At 43.0% G+C, this 16,865-nt stretch overlaps 1 protein-coding gene across 1 annotated transcript in view; it reads left to right on the top strand.

Annotated features, from left to right (window-relative positions):
* The window catches only part of nkd1 (NKD inhibitor of WNT signaling pathway 1), a 34,526-nt gene extending 18,476 nt beyond the window's left edge, over window positions 1-16,050 (top strand). The window contains exons 4-10 of the mRNA XM_034580477.1: window positions 2,126-2,183; window positions 7,475-7,578; window positions 7,706-7,801; window positions 9,467-9,614; window positions 10,475-10,556; window positions 10,977-11,104; window positions 11,694-16,050. Coding sequence (XP_034436368.1) covers window positions 2,126-2,183; window positions 7,475-7,578; window positions 7,706-7,801; window positions 9,467-9,614; window positions 10,475-10,556; window positions 10,977-11,104; window positions 11,694-12,226 — 1,149 coding nt within the window. The 3' untranslated portion in view covers window positions 12,227-16,050. The remainder of the gene's footprint in view (window positions 1-2,125; window positions 2,184-7,474; window positions 7,579-7,705; window positions 7,802-9,466; window positions 9,615-10,474; window positions 10,557-10,976; window positions 11,105-11,693) is intronic.
* Window positions 16,051-16,865: the final 815 nt, after the last annotated feature.

The raw sequence follows: 16,865 nt of genomic DNA, 5'->3' as shown, positions 1-16,865 counted from the left end.
CCTCTATTAAATATACATGAATGAATCCCATTTGGGGGTGGGTGTTCACTGATGCACAGCCCATTCATGATGGTCAGGCACCTGTGTGGTGTGCACATGTACTGTGGTTCCATGGCTGTCTCTTTTTTAAAAATGTCTTCCTCTTTCTCTCCCACTTGCCTCGAATGGGCGCGCCATTTGCTTTTATTTCAATATAAAAGCATTCTGCTTGTGATTCCATGACATCACACCGGCCTTGTTAATTGTGCAGTTTGATGCAGAATGTATTTAATTGAAAGACAATTGCATTCTGTTCCTTACCCAATCTTTCAGTTATCAGTAGCTACTGTCAGACATGCAATGAACTCCTCAGATACTCCGTATTTCCTCCACAGGAGGTGCATGTGTGAATGCAAATGTCCTAGTAAGAGAATCTGCAGTTTCTGCGGACTTTCTCAGCCTGGCTCTCTAGTATAAAGTCTGTAGAAATCCAGGAGAATTTGATGTGTGAACACAGCAGGGGATCTCCTACTGGATTAACTGCAAGCGAGTGGGGGGGTGAATGACGCTTCTAACGCGCTACAGACGCAAAAATAAAATAAATAAACGAAAAGAAGACCTAGAGTTTTGGGTGTTAAGAGCTGACGAAAATCATGTGATCTCTGCCGCAGAGTTAATGTGTCGCTCCCTGTCTCTGACTGCTGCACCCAGCTGCTCCGCCTCTCGCCTGAATAATGCAGAGGATTTGTTGCTGTTGTGAACGCGTCTGTGCAGAGAACCTCCCGATGCGTTGTGCATGTGTGAAAGGCAGACTGTGGGTAAACTCCAAAAGCGTTTTACCTGCAGGTTATGTCTGAAAACAGCGAGAGAAACTACTGGTGACACTTTTATCATATGAAAGCTGAGCAGTGTCAGACCTGCATTAAAAGCTATGCCGAAATGTGTGATGACCTGTTCATACCTACAACAAAAACAAGTTTTTCCTGCTTTAGCCAGTCAGTCAGTCAGTCCTGTGATCTGCTGTATTCTCTTCCTGAGGCCACCCACAGTGATGCAGCCTGGCTGCCACTGGTGTGAGGGGGGAAGGATCACACCATCTGACCTTCTACGTCTCTGGATTACACAGAAATCTCCTTTCACACTGTCACAGCTTCGCCTCTTACACACACCCACACACTTATGAAAATGCCAGCATGTACACAATGAACTCACATGCTGCTACATTTACGTTGAAGGACTTTTATGAGGTTAATTATTAATTATTAAGGTCAATCATTGACTATGATAAGTCTGCTGTGAATGATCTGTCTTGACAGTCTTTACAGTTTATCTTGATGATTGACTAAGCTGACTGAATTTTGTGTTTAATGTATGTTTATGTAGACATTATTTAATCAAATGATTCAAGTTATTTGATAACTCAACATGATAGAAAACATTCATTTAAAGTGACCCTTTACATCCAATTTATTTAAAAAAGTTACATGGAAATTTAATATGTAATTAAAATACAAAAAGTCACAGTTTTAGGCATAATATTTTTTTTTTGTGTATATGCGTTTGTCAGCCCCATGATTAATGTTTTTTGGGGCCAGATGACTGTAATGCTTCATGGATACCTGAGCCAGACTGTTCCACAGTGAAGCCCGGGTATCACATGTCGCTCCCGTCTCTGTGGTATGCAGATAGAACTGCCAGGAGAGGGGGCCTGGGTGAAAATGGTCCGGGACAAAAACAAGCCTCTGAACGTATCTCTGCAACCATAGCCCGCTGCCGAAATAACCCTACTACCAGGCCTCATTCCCAGAATTCTCTGCAGGGCTCGGCAGTGGTGATTTAGATACTTTTTCATAGTCACAATGCTGAGTGCCAGTCTTACGCTCAGTTTGTTTCAGCTCTACAATTACTATCCTCTTCAACTTTCCGCCACTGTTAAAGCTCAGCTCACAGCTGTCAAATTTTGTTCATAAATAGATATATAAACGCTATAATTTTAAATATTCGCAAGCAACTCTGTGTTGGAAAGCTGTGTAATGGATCTGCAACATTAAAGAAGTTTGTTTTTTGTGAGAAAAAATTATACTCCCCTATGAGACATGAAACAACAATTATATGTGTCCTGTTCTCTTTCCTTTTCTTTCTCCAGGGCTCCATGGTTGAAGCATGCGCTGAGGGGATCGGTGATGAACATTACCGCTTAGAAGGTAGGCCCACTGCTCCTCATCAAAGGAATCATCAAAGGTTACACTGACTCATTTGGAGCCCGTTTTTTAAAATCAAATGAAAACCTGCAAAAACTAGTGTTTGTGGATTTGTTTGGCTCTTCCTGTCCTCACCCATTGTCTAAGCTCCCAACAACGTGCTAATGAGTTCCTCTTTACCTTCCCTCCCAATTCTGCCATCTCTTATCCACTCCTCCCCATGGCAGTGCTCTGCTAAATACCTCCATTCCTCCCATGTTTTTCCCCCTGATTTGATGTGATCCTGGATCAAGAGCTCCGGGAGCAGAGAGTTTCTCACTCCCATTTAAAGACTGGATTGGACGTGAGGTGCAGGCTGAAGTGAAAAGTCGAACGAGAGCAGCCCAGAATTTGGAAGTGTAGCAGAAACTTTCATATTAGTTCTGCATCACTGGAGAGCAGACAAACTAGCAGCTGATAAATTATGTTTAGTCATTGGGTTGAGCCCAAGTCTGGTCCGAGCCTGTCCTCCCTTCAAGACTGATGTTAAAAATAAGAGTATACTGTTCATTCTCCATGATAAAGAGACAAAATAACAAGATAAGTTACTTCAGTAAAAGATTCCATAGAAAATGTGTTAATATTTACATATATCCAGAATACATAATAAGATTATTACCAAGGCAAATTCACTCATAAGAGGAAAATGTGTCATTTGGGGGCAGGAGGTAGAGCTGTCTCCCTCATTCGGCAGGCATTGCCCTTGGGCAAGATACTAACAACAAATTGCCCCCTATTGCTGTGCCGGCAGTGTGCGAGTGATGTGTGATAGAGTGTGTTGCAGATAGATGCACTGTGTTACTGTGTGTGAATGATACATTTTGTGGATTGAAGTAATCAACAAGCTTTTTTTTATATTTATACCAGCAGGCTTTTTATCAACCAGCACACTTTTGAACATGGTTTTGGAGTGTGGACTTCAGCCAGAGATAGATGCATCTAAGTTATTTTGACTTCCAGAGAAATTGTTTAATTTGCAGCTACTGTGTCAATGCATTTTGTTTAATCTCATAATATATTTTCATGAAAACAATTTAACAGTTCATAATTCTGGTATGGAATAATTTGTCCGCACAGAAGTTGCTTAACCAAATAAGGACAGCTGCGGAAGATTATGACATCCCCTGCATGAATTCTAGTGCTATGCCAACATCCACTGTCAAAAGATTTAAAAAATGTTGGGTACAATAGAAACGAGAAACTAAAGAGAATATGAAAGGACAAACAACGTACGGTACAGAAAAGCCTATTTTCTTTTGGATTTAAGGAAGCACCTCCAATGATAGTTTTGTGTGGACTAAAAAAGAACTAACTCTCTGGTAAAAATTGTAATGGTGGGATGAAGGGCTTGGTGATGAAAAAGTCTTGATGATACGTAACATTGGTACTGCAGCAATGTAATACGTACTATATCCTTCTGAGAGGCACCTCGCTTCAGATAATATCACATCTGTTCATGTGGTGGCTGAACAGCACAGCTGGTTACTATGATACCACTAGAATATAAGATGTGTCTTGTTCATGTCATAAAATCTCCTTGGTACCCAGCACTGTGCTGTCGAAAGGAGAGGACAGGATCAGTTATGTGTAATAAAGTAGCCTAGCTAAGCTGGGTGTGATGAGTGTATGCATGTACTTGTGAACATATAGGGATGCTGGAAAAGGTCCGTTATGGAGGCTGCCAGCCTCGACTGCCCTCGTGTTGCCCCTCAGATCTGATGTGCAGCCAATCCCCTTGCGGCAGCTTCTCTCATAAAGAGCTGGCTTATGTCTGTGGTGGGGGGGTCACGGGGGGAGGGTGATAGCAGATTACTGTTACTCCTCCCGGCATTTCATTAACTCGGAGATAAGCATCTCACCACCATATTGAGCCTGCTACGGAACAGATTTGCCCTTGCGCACAATGTTCCCTTTGAGCACCTCAGATGATCAAGCAGCGGGACCCCAAATGCTGCTCCTCTCCAAAAAGTTGCTGAAAGCTCCCTGGGATGATGCCTTTCATTTCTGGCATTTTCCACTATCCAGGGATGAGACAGGTCTGCTTTGATCTGCTTTGGATCAGGAGGAAAGAAATTGGGCTGTTGTGTCTGCTCTGTTGGCGAGCAAACAAACAGTGTTTCAGATTTGACTTGGCTTAATTAATTAGTGATTCTGTTTTACAGCCCGTCTGATCCTCTTCCAAAAGGTTTGAGAATGGAACTTCAAAGTGTGGCGGGAGGAGCGAGGAGTGGAGGAGGATGGAAAAATAGGGGTGTGGTTTGTGTGGGTTTATGGGTGTGTTCTTGGACTACAGGTTTGTGATTGGATGGTTGGGGGGGTGTGCTTATGTAAAGCAAAGCAAATGAACAGAGGTGAACCATACAGTGGCTACAGAGTTGTGACAAGCTTCAGAGAAAATCCATGGTGACATCCATGAAGATGAAGCAAGGATGTTTCTTTGTCCAGAGGAGGTGCGTGTGTGAACTGTCAGAGTGAGAGCCTCCGGATTATCTGCAGACACGTGACAGACACAAAAAAGCAAAAAAAGATCTGTAACAGGCATGGTGTGTATCTGCGGCCCATGTGTCAAACAAATGGTGGCTGTCAAAGCAGAGAAGGATTTGTGGTAGCCTTAGATGTGGGTTAACATCCACCATTGAAACTAAAACATCCAACTGTTCTGTTTGTTTGTTAGGCAGAAACTATTTGATGGATCACCACATAACTTGGTGGATGGATGTGGTATGAACCCATTGCATTATGGTGCTGGTTCAGAGGGCTTGTCCAGAAGTTTTTTCCACTTAGCTTAACTTTGCCAAATAAGGCTTTCTTATTTATTTATTTTTTTATGTTTTTCAAGAGCAGTTTGCAGAACATAAACTGTGAACATGGAATATGTATCTGATCTCAATATGTTTTTTGCATGCATTCATGCCCTGCATGTTAATATATTTTAATATAATCAATCAGATAGAGCCCTACTACCCCAGATAATAAATTACATACATAAAGAATTGCGAGCTGCCTCCGTCAAATTCCGTGCCCCCTCCGCCTCCCGACAAAATTGTAGTACAGTGGAAACTGCTAGTGACTTTTGTCCCGGGCCAAATTGATGTCTAGAAACGGTTGATAACTTTCAACCGTTAAACTTTCTTCAGAGCGGCGCACGCATTCATCAGCCGGCCACTCGCTCTCTTCCTCTCTCGCTGACACGCAGACACACAGACACCCACAAATACAATGTAATCGGACATGTGTAAACTCAGAGTAGGTAAAAACCACAGAATTTGTTAACTTGGACAATGTATGTAGAGTCGGAGGAGATGACGGGCTCTCAGTTTGGATCGATTCGGTAGAAATTAAAACATAACTTTTTTACGGTCCAAACATGTATGATGAGACCCAAAATGAGCACTGTAAGCTGTGCATGGCTCCCTGGGTGTCTGCCCTGGACTTGGTGGCGCTGTGGCTGGGCTGTGCTCCCTCTCTCTCGGGCTGTGGAGCTGTATAAAATAAAACCATGTTGTTGGAATGGAAATAATGCATTTCCTTTTTTCAGTGTCTGCATAGGCTACTCACTGTATGGGGTCTATGTTAGGAGTGAAACCAAAGCAGCAAGACTTAAACACCGTATACTAAAGCATGTGTTTATTTATCGCAAGTCATATCTTCATTGCAACATTCAACAACCCTATCGCTTATGGATGTTTTCCTAATACTGTGAAGCCCTAATTCTCAGGTTGACTTTTTCTGTGTACATTTCTGCTATAAAGTGTCGTACAGTGAAACTTTCATTGATTTCTATGGTATAGCCTGTTGTTAGGCTCTCCACGGGTTGGTCTGGCCATCAGTGTAACCAACTGGTTATATATGCACTCAACTGAGTGCATATGACAGATTAGTGCTCCCTCCCGACCGTCTCCTTCTAGTCTTATGTCATTCCATAAAATGATGAGCTCTGCGGATCGGAGCTGGGTACTCAGGGGGCCTCATATAGCTCTTTGATGTTCATATGCTCTTTTAGTCGTTTTTATTCGTATGCCACCTGATAGTCTGTCATGTCATACCATTCGGTTTTATGTTTGACATCCCCTTTTGAAACCACTGGGATATATATACTGTAGCTGAGAATTGAAAAAAATATTTCTATATATGTGGCTGATGGAAGAGCTGTTGGCCCAAGAGCATCAGTGCCGTCATAGTTTCAGCATTTACATGCCTGATTTCCGACGACAGCAGTGGCGGGATTCGTTAAGTTTTCTGTTTGTCCATCTGTCGCGTTCTCGTGAAATATCTCAGACACTCCATGAGGGAATTTCTTTAAATTTGGCACAAATGTTCACTTGGACTTGAGGATGAACTGATTAGATTTCTGTGACCTCACGTCCATCCCACTCTTGAGGATGCGATATCTCAGGAATGCCTTGAGGGAGTTTCATTACATCTGGCAACAAAAATCCATTTGGACTCAATGAACTCGTTAGAGTTTGCTGGTCAACAGTCAAAGGTCACTGTGACCTGATGAAAACACATTTATGGCCATAATTCAAGAATAAAATTCACTTTATACCTTTTATTAACTTATTTTAAAGTCTGCACTACATAGCTTATGAGTCTGGACAGACATGGATGTAAATTACAACTTGACTGGTGGTTGGATGCGCATACTACCACAAGGTGATAATTATTGTTTATGCACAGTTTGGGCTCCAGTTCCAGTTCTGATGTTTTGATTCTTCTCTGCAATGATTCTGAAAAAAAGTTATTATTTATCATGGAACTCAATATAAGTTACTTATTATAAATTTTAATATAAGAAATAAGTGCGTTCAGTACAGGCAGAAGCACCTTAAAATAACTTAATAGCATATTCTTGAATTTTGCTGAACCCTGGACTGACCTCAATGTACTATGATTGTTTACTTATGGTGTTTTAGGCCTGTCATTAGTCTTAGTGCTTTTTAATATTATCACTAATACTTTACTGTATTATACAAGTGCTGAATTCTCATCTGCAAGCCACCACTTTTAAATTTATATATTATGATTATGATTTATTGTAAATATATTACAATAAATCTTGACTGAGGATTTAATTCTAACTAGAAATGCTTGAATGTGTGACACAACTTAATTGCAGCTGCCAAACTCAGAAGCAGGAGCTTACAAGCAAAACTTAAAGGCGACGACGTATCCTCAGGTTATGACTGCACCCAACATTTCCATCCTCAGGCTCTCTCTTTTATCTTTGTGTGTGTGTGTGTGTGTCGCTGCAGTGGCTTTACCCCCGGAGAAGACAGGCAGCTGCTGTGTGGAGGAGAAGATGCAGGAGAGGGACAGCCAATCTCCCGCAGGGCCACAGAAACAGCTCCAGTTTGAAGTGAGTGTCAACACTGAACAGGACGTTTATTACTTCCCCTCTGGATGAAACTGGGGCAATGGACTCACACATACAAATACACACACGCAGTGGACAATGTTGATAGGCTAATGTTCTGCTGTTTCAGGAGTTGGAGTGTGCCGTGTCTGTGGAGGAGGATAACAGGCAGGAGTGGACTTTCACCCTCTACGACTTTGACAACAACGGCAAAGTCACCAGAGAGGTAATAATTATTAAAACAAAACATCTGCCAACACCACACAAGATTTACTCGCTCACTTTTCTGGAAAAATATACCTAGTTTTGCCAGTTTCCCCTACATTTTCATTGCATTAATACAAATTAAACATTTATGGGACTGCCCCAAAAATGTTACTCAGCAGCTTGCTTGTTGTAGAAATCCCCATCCCATATTTGCCTGGATATGAATCCATAACTTCCTCTTTTCCTGGTGTTGCCACACCCCAAAACAAAGGGAGGATAGAAGTTCTAGACCTCCAACACATTCTCACTCGTAAGAACCAAATCCAGAACTGTCTGTTTTTTTTCCATCTCCTGCGAGGTACCTTGTGTCTTGCGTCTGCCTGGTACAGATCTTAGCTCCCATCCAGAAAGGCCCCTGTTTTTTGAACAACTTGAAACAGCGCAAAGAGACTCGGAGCTGTCCTCTGTGTAGTTGGCTGTGCAGCTTTCTTGGCATTGCCTGTGGCTCCATGGCTCATGAGACGGCAGGCGGCAGCGGCTTGGAGGAGGAACGAAACGCTTTCTTCTCCAACCCTTTTTTTCACCCTTTCATACAAATAAAAAAGAGAAGGAAGCCACAAAACTGATATTTCTATTTATTATTTTTTTTTTGCACATTTCGTCTATATCTGAAACCAGTATGTGGAACCGGGCCCTGAAGAATTCATAATCGTCCTTTTTTGCCGTGAGTCAGAATGGCATAGGCTTTGTGTCGCATAGGCTTCAATCCTCAGCAGTTTTGTCAGATGAGCTCTGATGATGAAGCTGCACTAAGAAAAACACTTGAGATACTGTATAAGTTTCACTCCTATACCAGATGAAGTACAAATATAATTGGGTTTGAAAAGACCTTGTGCTGTTGCTATTCCTCAGTGCAAGGTACAGCTTCTGAAAAGCCACTTGAGACGGCATTATTCATATTAGGTCGTCCAAATGTGGTTAGTTACCTCGTACTGTAGCTACTGTGGTTTCACTTTTAATTTTTAAGTTATTGATAATTTTTCTTTTTCTTTGTTTTCCTTATTTCTCTGTGATCCTTAGGCAGAGCTTTATAATGACCTATACATGAAAATTCGGTTTGTATGCTTCTGATACATGCTGTTTAGCACAAATATTTGAAAACCTACATTGATGCTACCCCCTATGTAGGTGTGATATCAGTCATTTAAGAGGCATTGAGGAATTAAACAGAGAGTGTGTAGAGCCTTCACAGCTGTAACATGAGTCATATCAGGCCTGACATCTCAGTCAGCCTCCTCTGCTACCGCCAAGACGTTTCTTTTTATGAATTTATAACTTGTCTCTACACCCCTGTCTGATCGCTTCACTTGGAAAGCCGAGCTAAAACAACTGACATCAGTGTTTCTCTGTTCACTGTTGTCTGAGTCACTTCTTTAAATTCCTAGCTAGCATGAAGTTCATGATACATGCGCAAAGCTACAGAATAGTGAAATCAAACAGTGCAGTAATAAGAAGAGTCTCCAACATCATGTTCCCCCTTTTCTGTAAAATATCTGCCCTGAAATTCTGAGTCTCCTCACCAATGATAACAAAAATCCCCCCCAAAAAATCAGTTTGTGATCAAGTGATTGTGACTCAAAAAGCTTGAAAGATTGAACACATTCCCATAACCTCTCTCCTGCAGGATATCACCAGCCTGCTGCACACCATCTACGAGGTTGTGGACGCCTCCGTCAACCATTCTCCCAGCAGCAGCAAGACGCTGAGGGTCAAGCTCTCTGTGGCTCCCGATTCCAGCCAGCGGTGGAGGAGCTGTACGCAGGGTGCAGCAGGTAAAAGCCGCATTATCACAGTGGGTGGGGGGCGGCGGCGGAGGAGAAGTGAGGGCATTTTGGGGTCCCCCTCGCGTTGCCTGCTGTCAGCTCAGCCAGAGACGTGTTTGTTGTCATGCAGAAAGGCGGCTGCTTCAGGCCTGTCAGAGCTTTGTTCCGTGCAGTCTCGGAGTCGCTCCATCTCTCTCACTCAATGGGGTTCATTTTTAATGATGGGGGGGAGTGACAGAGCCAAGAGTGGGCCCCCTCCCTCAGTGCCTTCAAATACTCTGAAAGAAACCTTAAGAGATCTGCCGAGTCCTTTTGATAACCACAGCCATTTTTCTTTTCTCCAAAGTTCCCTTTTTTCCTCTCGTCTCCCCCCTCTCTTCCTGCACCCCTTCTTGGAGCTGCCGGGAAAATATAGCTACGTTCAACTTAACTTTTCTCACTGATGACTTGGTAAACAAGTAGTCAGTGAAAAATATCTCAAAAAGTATATATTCCTGTGTGTTTGCATCCTATTGTTTCGGCTATAAATATCCGTCAAGAGATTCAAACAGAGCGAGCTTTGAAAATATCGCCGGTTGCCTTCATGCTAATTTCAAACTGCATCAGATCTTGCAGCCTTAATAAACTATTTTTTTTCATTCCACGCCTTATAAGAGGCTGGGAGTTGAAAATAGAATAAATGAAGCATTGTTGTTTTTCCTTTTCTATAGATCTTCAAAGTAAAACCCCCCAAACAAAGGTTGCTTTCTTCTGAGGCTTGTGTGACTGTTGTCGTGTGTAGGTGTATGTTTGTGTATTTGTGTGTGTGTATGTGGCCGCTGTGTGAAGCTCTCTTTGATAATAGCCCCCTGTCTTTCACACATACACAGAGTTGTCCCACCCCAGAGAGAAAAATGACAAGTGTATAGAAGACCCCAAGAGTGCAGACAAGAAGAGTCGAGCACTCCTAAGGTAAACCACCTCCCCTGCACACTTTAATTTCTATTATTCAAACTTGTGTCTGCAGGAGGAGTTTGTTATTATCATATTGTTTTTATGAGATCACTGGTTTGAGCATCTACTTTTTCTGACACAGTGAACTAGACATTTCCTCCTGAATAGTTGCAAGGAGCAGCTGTTGTTCACACACTTGGGATCTGCAATAGTCGTATATTCTTAAATTAGTTTTGCCCTTCCGCTGTACCCAGGAGGAGTCAGACCTCTGTTCATACAGTGGAGATTTAAACCTGTGATTTTCTAGTCACAATCTCACTTCTCTAACAATTACTCTGCAGCTGCCTGATCATAAGGAACACTAGTTTTACTCTATGCGAGCACTACCACTGCTGACCAAAAATGCTACCTAATGAAAGGTGCCGCTTGTGTCCACAGGCGCCACCACAGTGACCACCACACCCAGCCGGGCTGCCAGCGCCACTGTGTGGATGAGAACCTGGAACGCAGGAACCACTACTTGGACCTGGCAGGCATCGAAAACTACACGTCCCGCTTTGGAGCCGGTGAGTGGACCGGGGCCAGGGGGGTAAGGAGGGGGAGAGGGGAGGAAGAAACGCAGACCGTGGCCCCTTTGAAGCTGCATCCAGGGGCCCTCATTACTGCGGCACCTGCTTGGAGCCATTAGGTAGAACTACCAGCCCGCTGAGCTCCTCGCCAGTACAAACATCTGGGCTGAGGCAAGCACAATATACCAAGTGTTCAAGGCTGAAGCCCATCAACAGAACAAGCTGCTGAGAAGTGAAATATTAGGTCTAATGAGCAGTGGCCTTGATCTGATGGTTAGTGATGACATATGATTAGTTTAATATCGGTTCTGTTAGGAAGGTGCTAACAGAGATGTGCTCTGAGTCACTGTGTGTCTTCAGCAGAAGATAGAACCTAATACAAAGATGTTAGAATCTTAACGTGGAGCTTTTGAGTGGATCTGAGCTGCTGGCACTATAATTTTCACATAGTTGGTTTCTTTTTCCTCTCCTGTTTTGCTGGGTCATAAGTGCCAATGTAATGAATTTTATAATTGTACCTGTCCTGTGATGAAATTGTTTCTCCTTGCTTGTTTAAAATGAATAAATATCCGTGTCTGTCTCACAGCTCCAGTCCCAGAGCCGACAAAGGCAGAGCCCCAGACCCGCTCGTCCAACCAAACTCGCTCTCGCTCCCACGAACCGGAAAACGGCCACTCCCATTCCCACCACCGCCGCTTGCCGACCGTTGTGGACACTGTCGCCCCAGACAACCTCCACCCTCCCCGGCCGCGAGGCCAAGACTCAGGGAAACATGCCATCCGTTCTCCCAAGTCCCACAGCCGCACACCTCCTGCACAGACCAGTGGCAGGGTGATGAGAAGCCGAGGTGTTCCTCCTCCCCCTGCCCTGCCCAGCCAGACCCCTCCTCACCAGTCTGCAGCGCCCTACCGCAAGCACAAGCAGCGGTCCAAGGAGAGCCAGGGCTACCGTGCCTTAGGCCCTCTGGCGGCTTCGGGACCAGTGGTGGAGAAGGAGCAGGTGAGAAACCTGCCCAGCGTGCTGCTATATGAGGGGGGGCTTGCGCAAGTGGTGCAGCGGCACGAGCACCATCACCACCACGAACACCATCACCACTACCACCACTTTTATCAGTCCTGAATTTCCACTCTGCCTGGGACAGCTCAGCACTCCTGCAGCCCCACATACCGCAGCCAGACCTGCAGACACTGACTTGCAGTGGCCTTCCTCCTCAAACACTGTGCAGTCCAGTGGCGTTGTAGTCGACATGGGACAAGGGGAGGAGATGGGGGTCACTGGAGGGGCGATCCTGTACTGAGGTGGGAACAACCAGTGTTAGAAAGAGGTTGGTCAGACAAACAGAAGCTTGGGTATGCAGCAGGACTGAGGATCACAGCTGGGGATGGAGAGGAGGGATGGAGGGACAGATGTGATAAACAGCTCAGAAGCTCCTCTCCCCTCTGACCTGGTGTCCCACTACCTGATGAACTCTACGGCTCCAAACCAGCACCACAACCCTTCCAGACCACTAAGCCCAAAGGTTTCTAAGGAACAGGAGGGAAGACAGGAGGAAAGACTGGTGTAAAGATGAAAATATATGAAGGAATATAGGTGGTAGGAGAGCAGGGCATAGCAAGAGTTTGTGTGTGTGTGGAATATTGTTTGAATGTGTGGGTGTAGCAAGAGTGTGTGTGTGTGTGTGTCTGTGTGTGTGTGAGTGTGAGTGTCACGACACTGGTGTCTGTTGAAAACCACTTGAGAAGTGCGCTCATGGGTGCGTGATTATTTAAAGCTGACTGTCAGGCAGGTTTTTGAAGATGAAGATTCTGATCTGAGCACGCAATACCCCGTCAGCAAGTTTAATGGGAAGGAAAATGCTGAAATGTTATCAAGTAAAAAAAAAAAAGAAGATCCCAAATCCGCTGCTACCTCTAATTTTCTCCTAATTGTTGTTATAATGGTGACTTTGACTAAGCATTCAGAGGTTATTTTCAAATTACTTGGAAACATTTTTTTGAAAGAATAGGAATTGTGTCACAATCTGTTGTACTGAAGTGTCGAGAAGCTCCTTACTTTTATTAACTAATATTTACTGTACATAAGGTATATATTGTTATCAATTTTACAAGCTTTATTGATAATGTGATATCTTTGTATTCACTATCTGATGCTCTTGTTTGCTTTCCTACTCAGCCGTATTTTATAAGACCACTAGGAGCCCCCGTTTGACAAGAATGTGTATTTCTCACTCATTCTCTCTCTGCTTCGACTCTCTATGCCATTGGATGTGATATGTAAACGTGACCAAGTAATTATGGCTGAATGAGTGAAATCCCAACTCTCAACAGTGCTGCAGAATCGTTCAGTAGTGTTCATGGTACATGGCTGTACTTTAAAAAACATATCAAAGCATAATAATGGGGTTTAGTTCATGTGAGCTTAGCTGTAATTGAGCGGCCTTTGTGTAGATGTTATATCTGCATTAAAGCTAAGAATATCATCAGCCTTAACCCATTGAAATGCAAAAACTATAAAGCTTTTGTTAAGTTCCTGGAACCAAAAGGTCAATTCATTTTGAAATGGTCAGCAGTTAAATCCCATATCTTTAGTCCCATCAACACTTAAATACAGAATAAGAGAATGTCTGTAGCTGTGTAAACCAGTTATTTCTCAGGCCTTCTTGCCTATTTTGCATAAGCTGAAACCTTGTCACACCCAGCCAATCAGATGTTGGTGTATATATTTATCAGTATGGAGTTTGACCTTTTTTTGACAAGTTATTTATGTCAAGAAATGCTGAGCGTGCATTTAAGTTTTCACGAGTGCCCCGCTTTAGATCCAAGCAGATTCACATTCACATCCACGGAGTTGTCACGTGCCACGATATTCTTTTTGGACTGTGTGACTTTAAGGCCAGCACTTTCTCCAGCAGTTCTGTTGTCTGGCCCCTGGCACTGAGGTCACATGGCTCCTCCCTGTGTTTCCAGCTGTCAGCAGGTCTTTCTTCTTTCAGCTGTCTCATTCCTCTGGTGCTGGATGACACTGGGCCCGGCCCGCAGTCTCCGCAAGACCCATAACTCACCGCTGCTGCTCTCCTGCCAACAGGGACTGTCTGCTTGTCCTGTCCCATGATGCTCTGTGGGCGCTGCAGTAAACATGCAGAGGTCGATGGGACCAGCATGCAAAGAAAAAAAGTGTTTTTACCTGCGTCACATCTGGTCTGACAGAGGCAGCGGAGTGAAGTGTTCCCCTGGACTGTTTTTCCTACTGATAATCTACAGCACTTTCCTGTTTCTTCTTTGTAGTGGAGTATGTTTCTCAACCTTTGGAGCAATGAGAGTTTAAGTGCCTCGCTCCAAGGTAGCCCACCCATACAGAGGGGAGAACACATTCTCGTTAGCAGGCTTCATTCCCAAACAATCCAGGAGACTGTAGGATTCTGTCGCAGGCACGTGTGTTTTTGTGATGAGCAAGAATGCATTGTATGCCAGACTTGTCCTCCGCACTGAGATGTCCTCTCACAGCTGCAGGCTGTCCTTTAGCGGGAGGCACCAGTCAGACGGGTCATCTCACGGGACCCAGTGGTTAAAACGGCGTCATTCCCCGAGGAAGATCACAGCTGCGCTCCATACCTCAGCTTCTTAACCTCACACTGCTTTTCCTGGACGAGTCCTCACCACTGGACCCCTCATAACACTGTAGCTCCTGTCGATTCTTTCACCTCTTCTGAAATAAGTGTAGATACTGATGTATGGCTCTAAATATAAGCAGTGTGGAATAAGGTGACTGTTTGTCCAGCAGGGAGGTCTGATTCACGAGTTGAGCAAAGGCGAATGAAGGGAATTGGCTAAAAAGATCAGTCAGACCAACAGTCAAGTTTAATTTGTTTTTATTTCTTTCAGCCAGAGTTTAACTACAGACACATTGCTCTTGTTAATTCCCTGCCTCATATGCATAGAGTAACCTGAAGTCACACTAGAACCTAACAACTACTCTATAAACTACAAATGTACTTTCATACCTTTGGCCACAAAGCACTGTCACAGGAGCAACAAGGGATGTTTTGCTTTTCTCAAGAGAACCTCAACAGCATTTATTTAGGGTTGTGAAAACCGTAACCTCCCACTGCCACTATCCCTCTCCTGTCTCATCACATCATGGAAATGTATCTATATTTTGAGAGAAAAAAAGATCATGTGCTGGCGTTTTTTTCATTTTACCAGCAGCCAAGTTGTCAGCCATCCTGTTTAAATCTACATTTTATTTTGTTTGCCATTATGATGCGAGAGCAGGTGTAACTTTAAACCTTCAAATTATGAATGTCTCCATTTGGAACACAAAAGTCAAATCATGTCACACAATCTTCTGTCCTGTTGTATAGGATATCCAGAGCCACATGTCCATGTTACTACAGTATTTAATGCTCCACTAATATCAATGTGTATCAACATTTTCTAAAAAATCTGATGTATATAGTGGACTACAGAGGTTAAACCAGCATCATGTAGAAAGAAATTAAGTCTTATTTGTAATTGATGACTGTCAAGCTATCTCACTTGCCTACTGTCAGCTAGTACTCATAATGCAGTATCCGCCACACCAATCTGACTCAGCAGGGAGGAATAACTCTCCACCACAAGCTGTTTGTGCCCACACACAGACACTTGGTATTTGTTGTAAAGGAAAATTGTTTAGCACTAGCTATTCTTTCCCTTTCCCCCCTTCCTCCTATTGTTTTTCATGACTTTGTTTAGTTGAGATAGATTGTACTTGATTAATTGCTCTATTTATTTGATAGCAGATCTGTGCCAAGGGAAATACCCTTTTATTAAAGTATGAACCTGTTCCTTATAAACTGACTGACTTATCGAGTCATTTCATTTCAGTTTTCACCAGTAGTATGTGTATTGGTGTGCAGATTTGCACAGTGCATGTGTATTTATAATAAACATTATTTTGAAATAATACCGGTTAACAATATGAATTTTTTGTTTATTTATGCTGGAACAACATCTATTTTAATGCATGTCTTTCATTTTTGGGAAATAAAACCTTCTTGTTGAGGAAGAATGAGCTGTAACATTGCGAGGTGTCTGTAGGTGAAATATTAAATGGAGCCACTTATTTCCAGTCTATATGCTAAGCCACAATAGATGGTAGCTAGATAGGGACACTACAGACATGAGAGAGGTATTCATCTTATTTAATTCTCTGCAAGAAAGTAAATAAACAATACTGTATGTTTTCCTTAAGATAATAGATATTCTCATACAACCAATATTATTAACATACTTATATCTGATCATTTTCTACTATTTTTCTATTTGAGATGTCAGATTCTTACTCGATAATTTTGCAATTCACTTTGTTGGATTGTTGATGGATCTGATCCTCATAGAAGCTGGATGTAGATCATATGCAATAGGAGTTTGTCTGTATCCTCTTATCCCATATAGGATTGTGGAGGCCTGGGCAGGCTGTGAGTCTTTCACAGGGCCAAGAAATACATAAATAAAACAAAAACAGACAGACACTCTTTCTCAAACCATATTCCACTTACGATAAAGCCCCATTTCAACCTAACCAGCGGAAAACATGGAGAACATGCACTCTCCACCCTGTGCGATCCCTAAATCTGTCGGAAGTGACAGAGCTGTCCATATGGTGAGTGTTGGATCAAAACAAGAACACTGGACAACATTTTTAATGTTGCCTGGCTATACAGATCAAATTCAGTTTTAACATCTTTATACAGTATATCTTCCCTTAAAATCTGTTC

This window comes from Hippoglossus hippoglossus, chromosome 3 (assembly GCF_009819705.1).
Source record: "Hippoglossus hippoglossus isolate fHipHip1 chromosome 3, fHipHip1.pri, whole genome shotgun sequence".
NCBI classification, from domain to species: Eukaryota; Metazoa; Chordata; class Actinopteri; order Pleuronectiformes; family Pleuronectidae; genus Hippoglossus; species Hippoglossus hippoglossus.
Note: the sequence above shows the minus strand (reverse complement) of the source record. Positions and strands in the feature narration are given on the sequence as shown.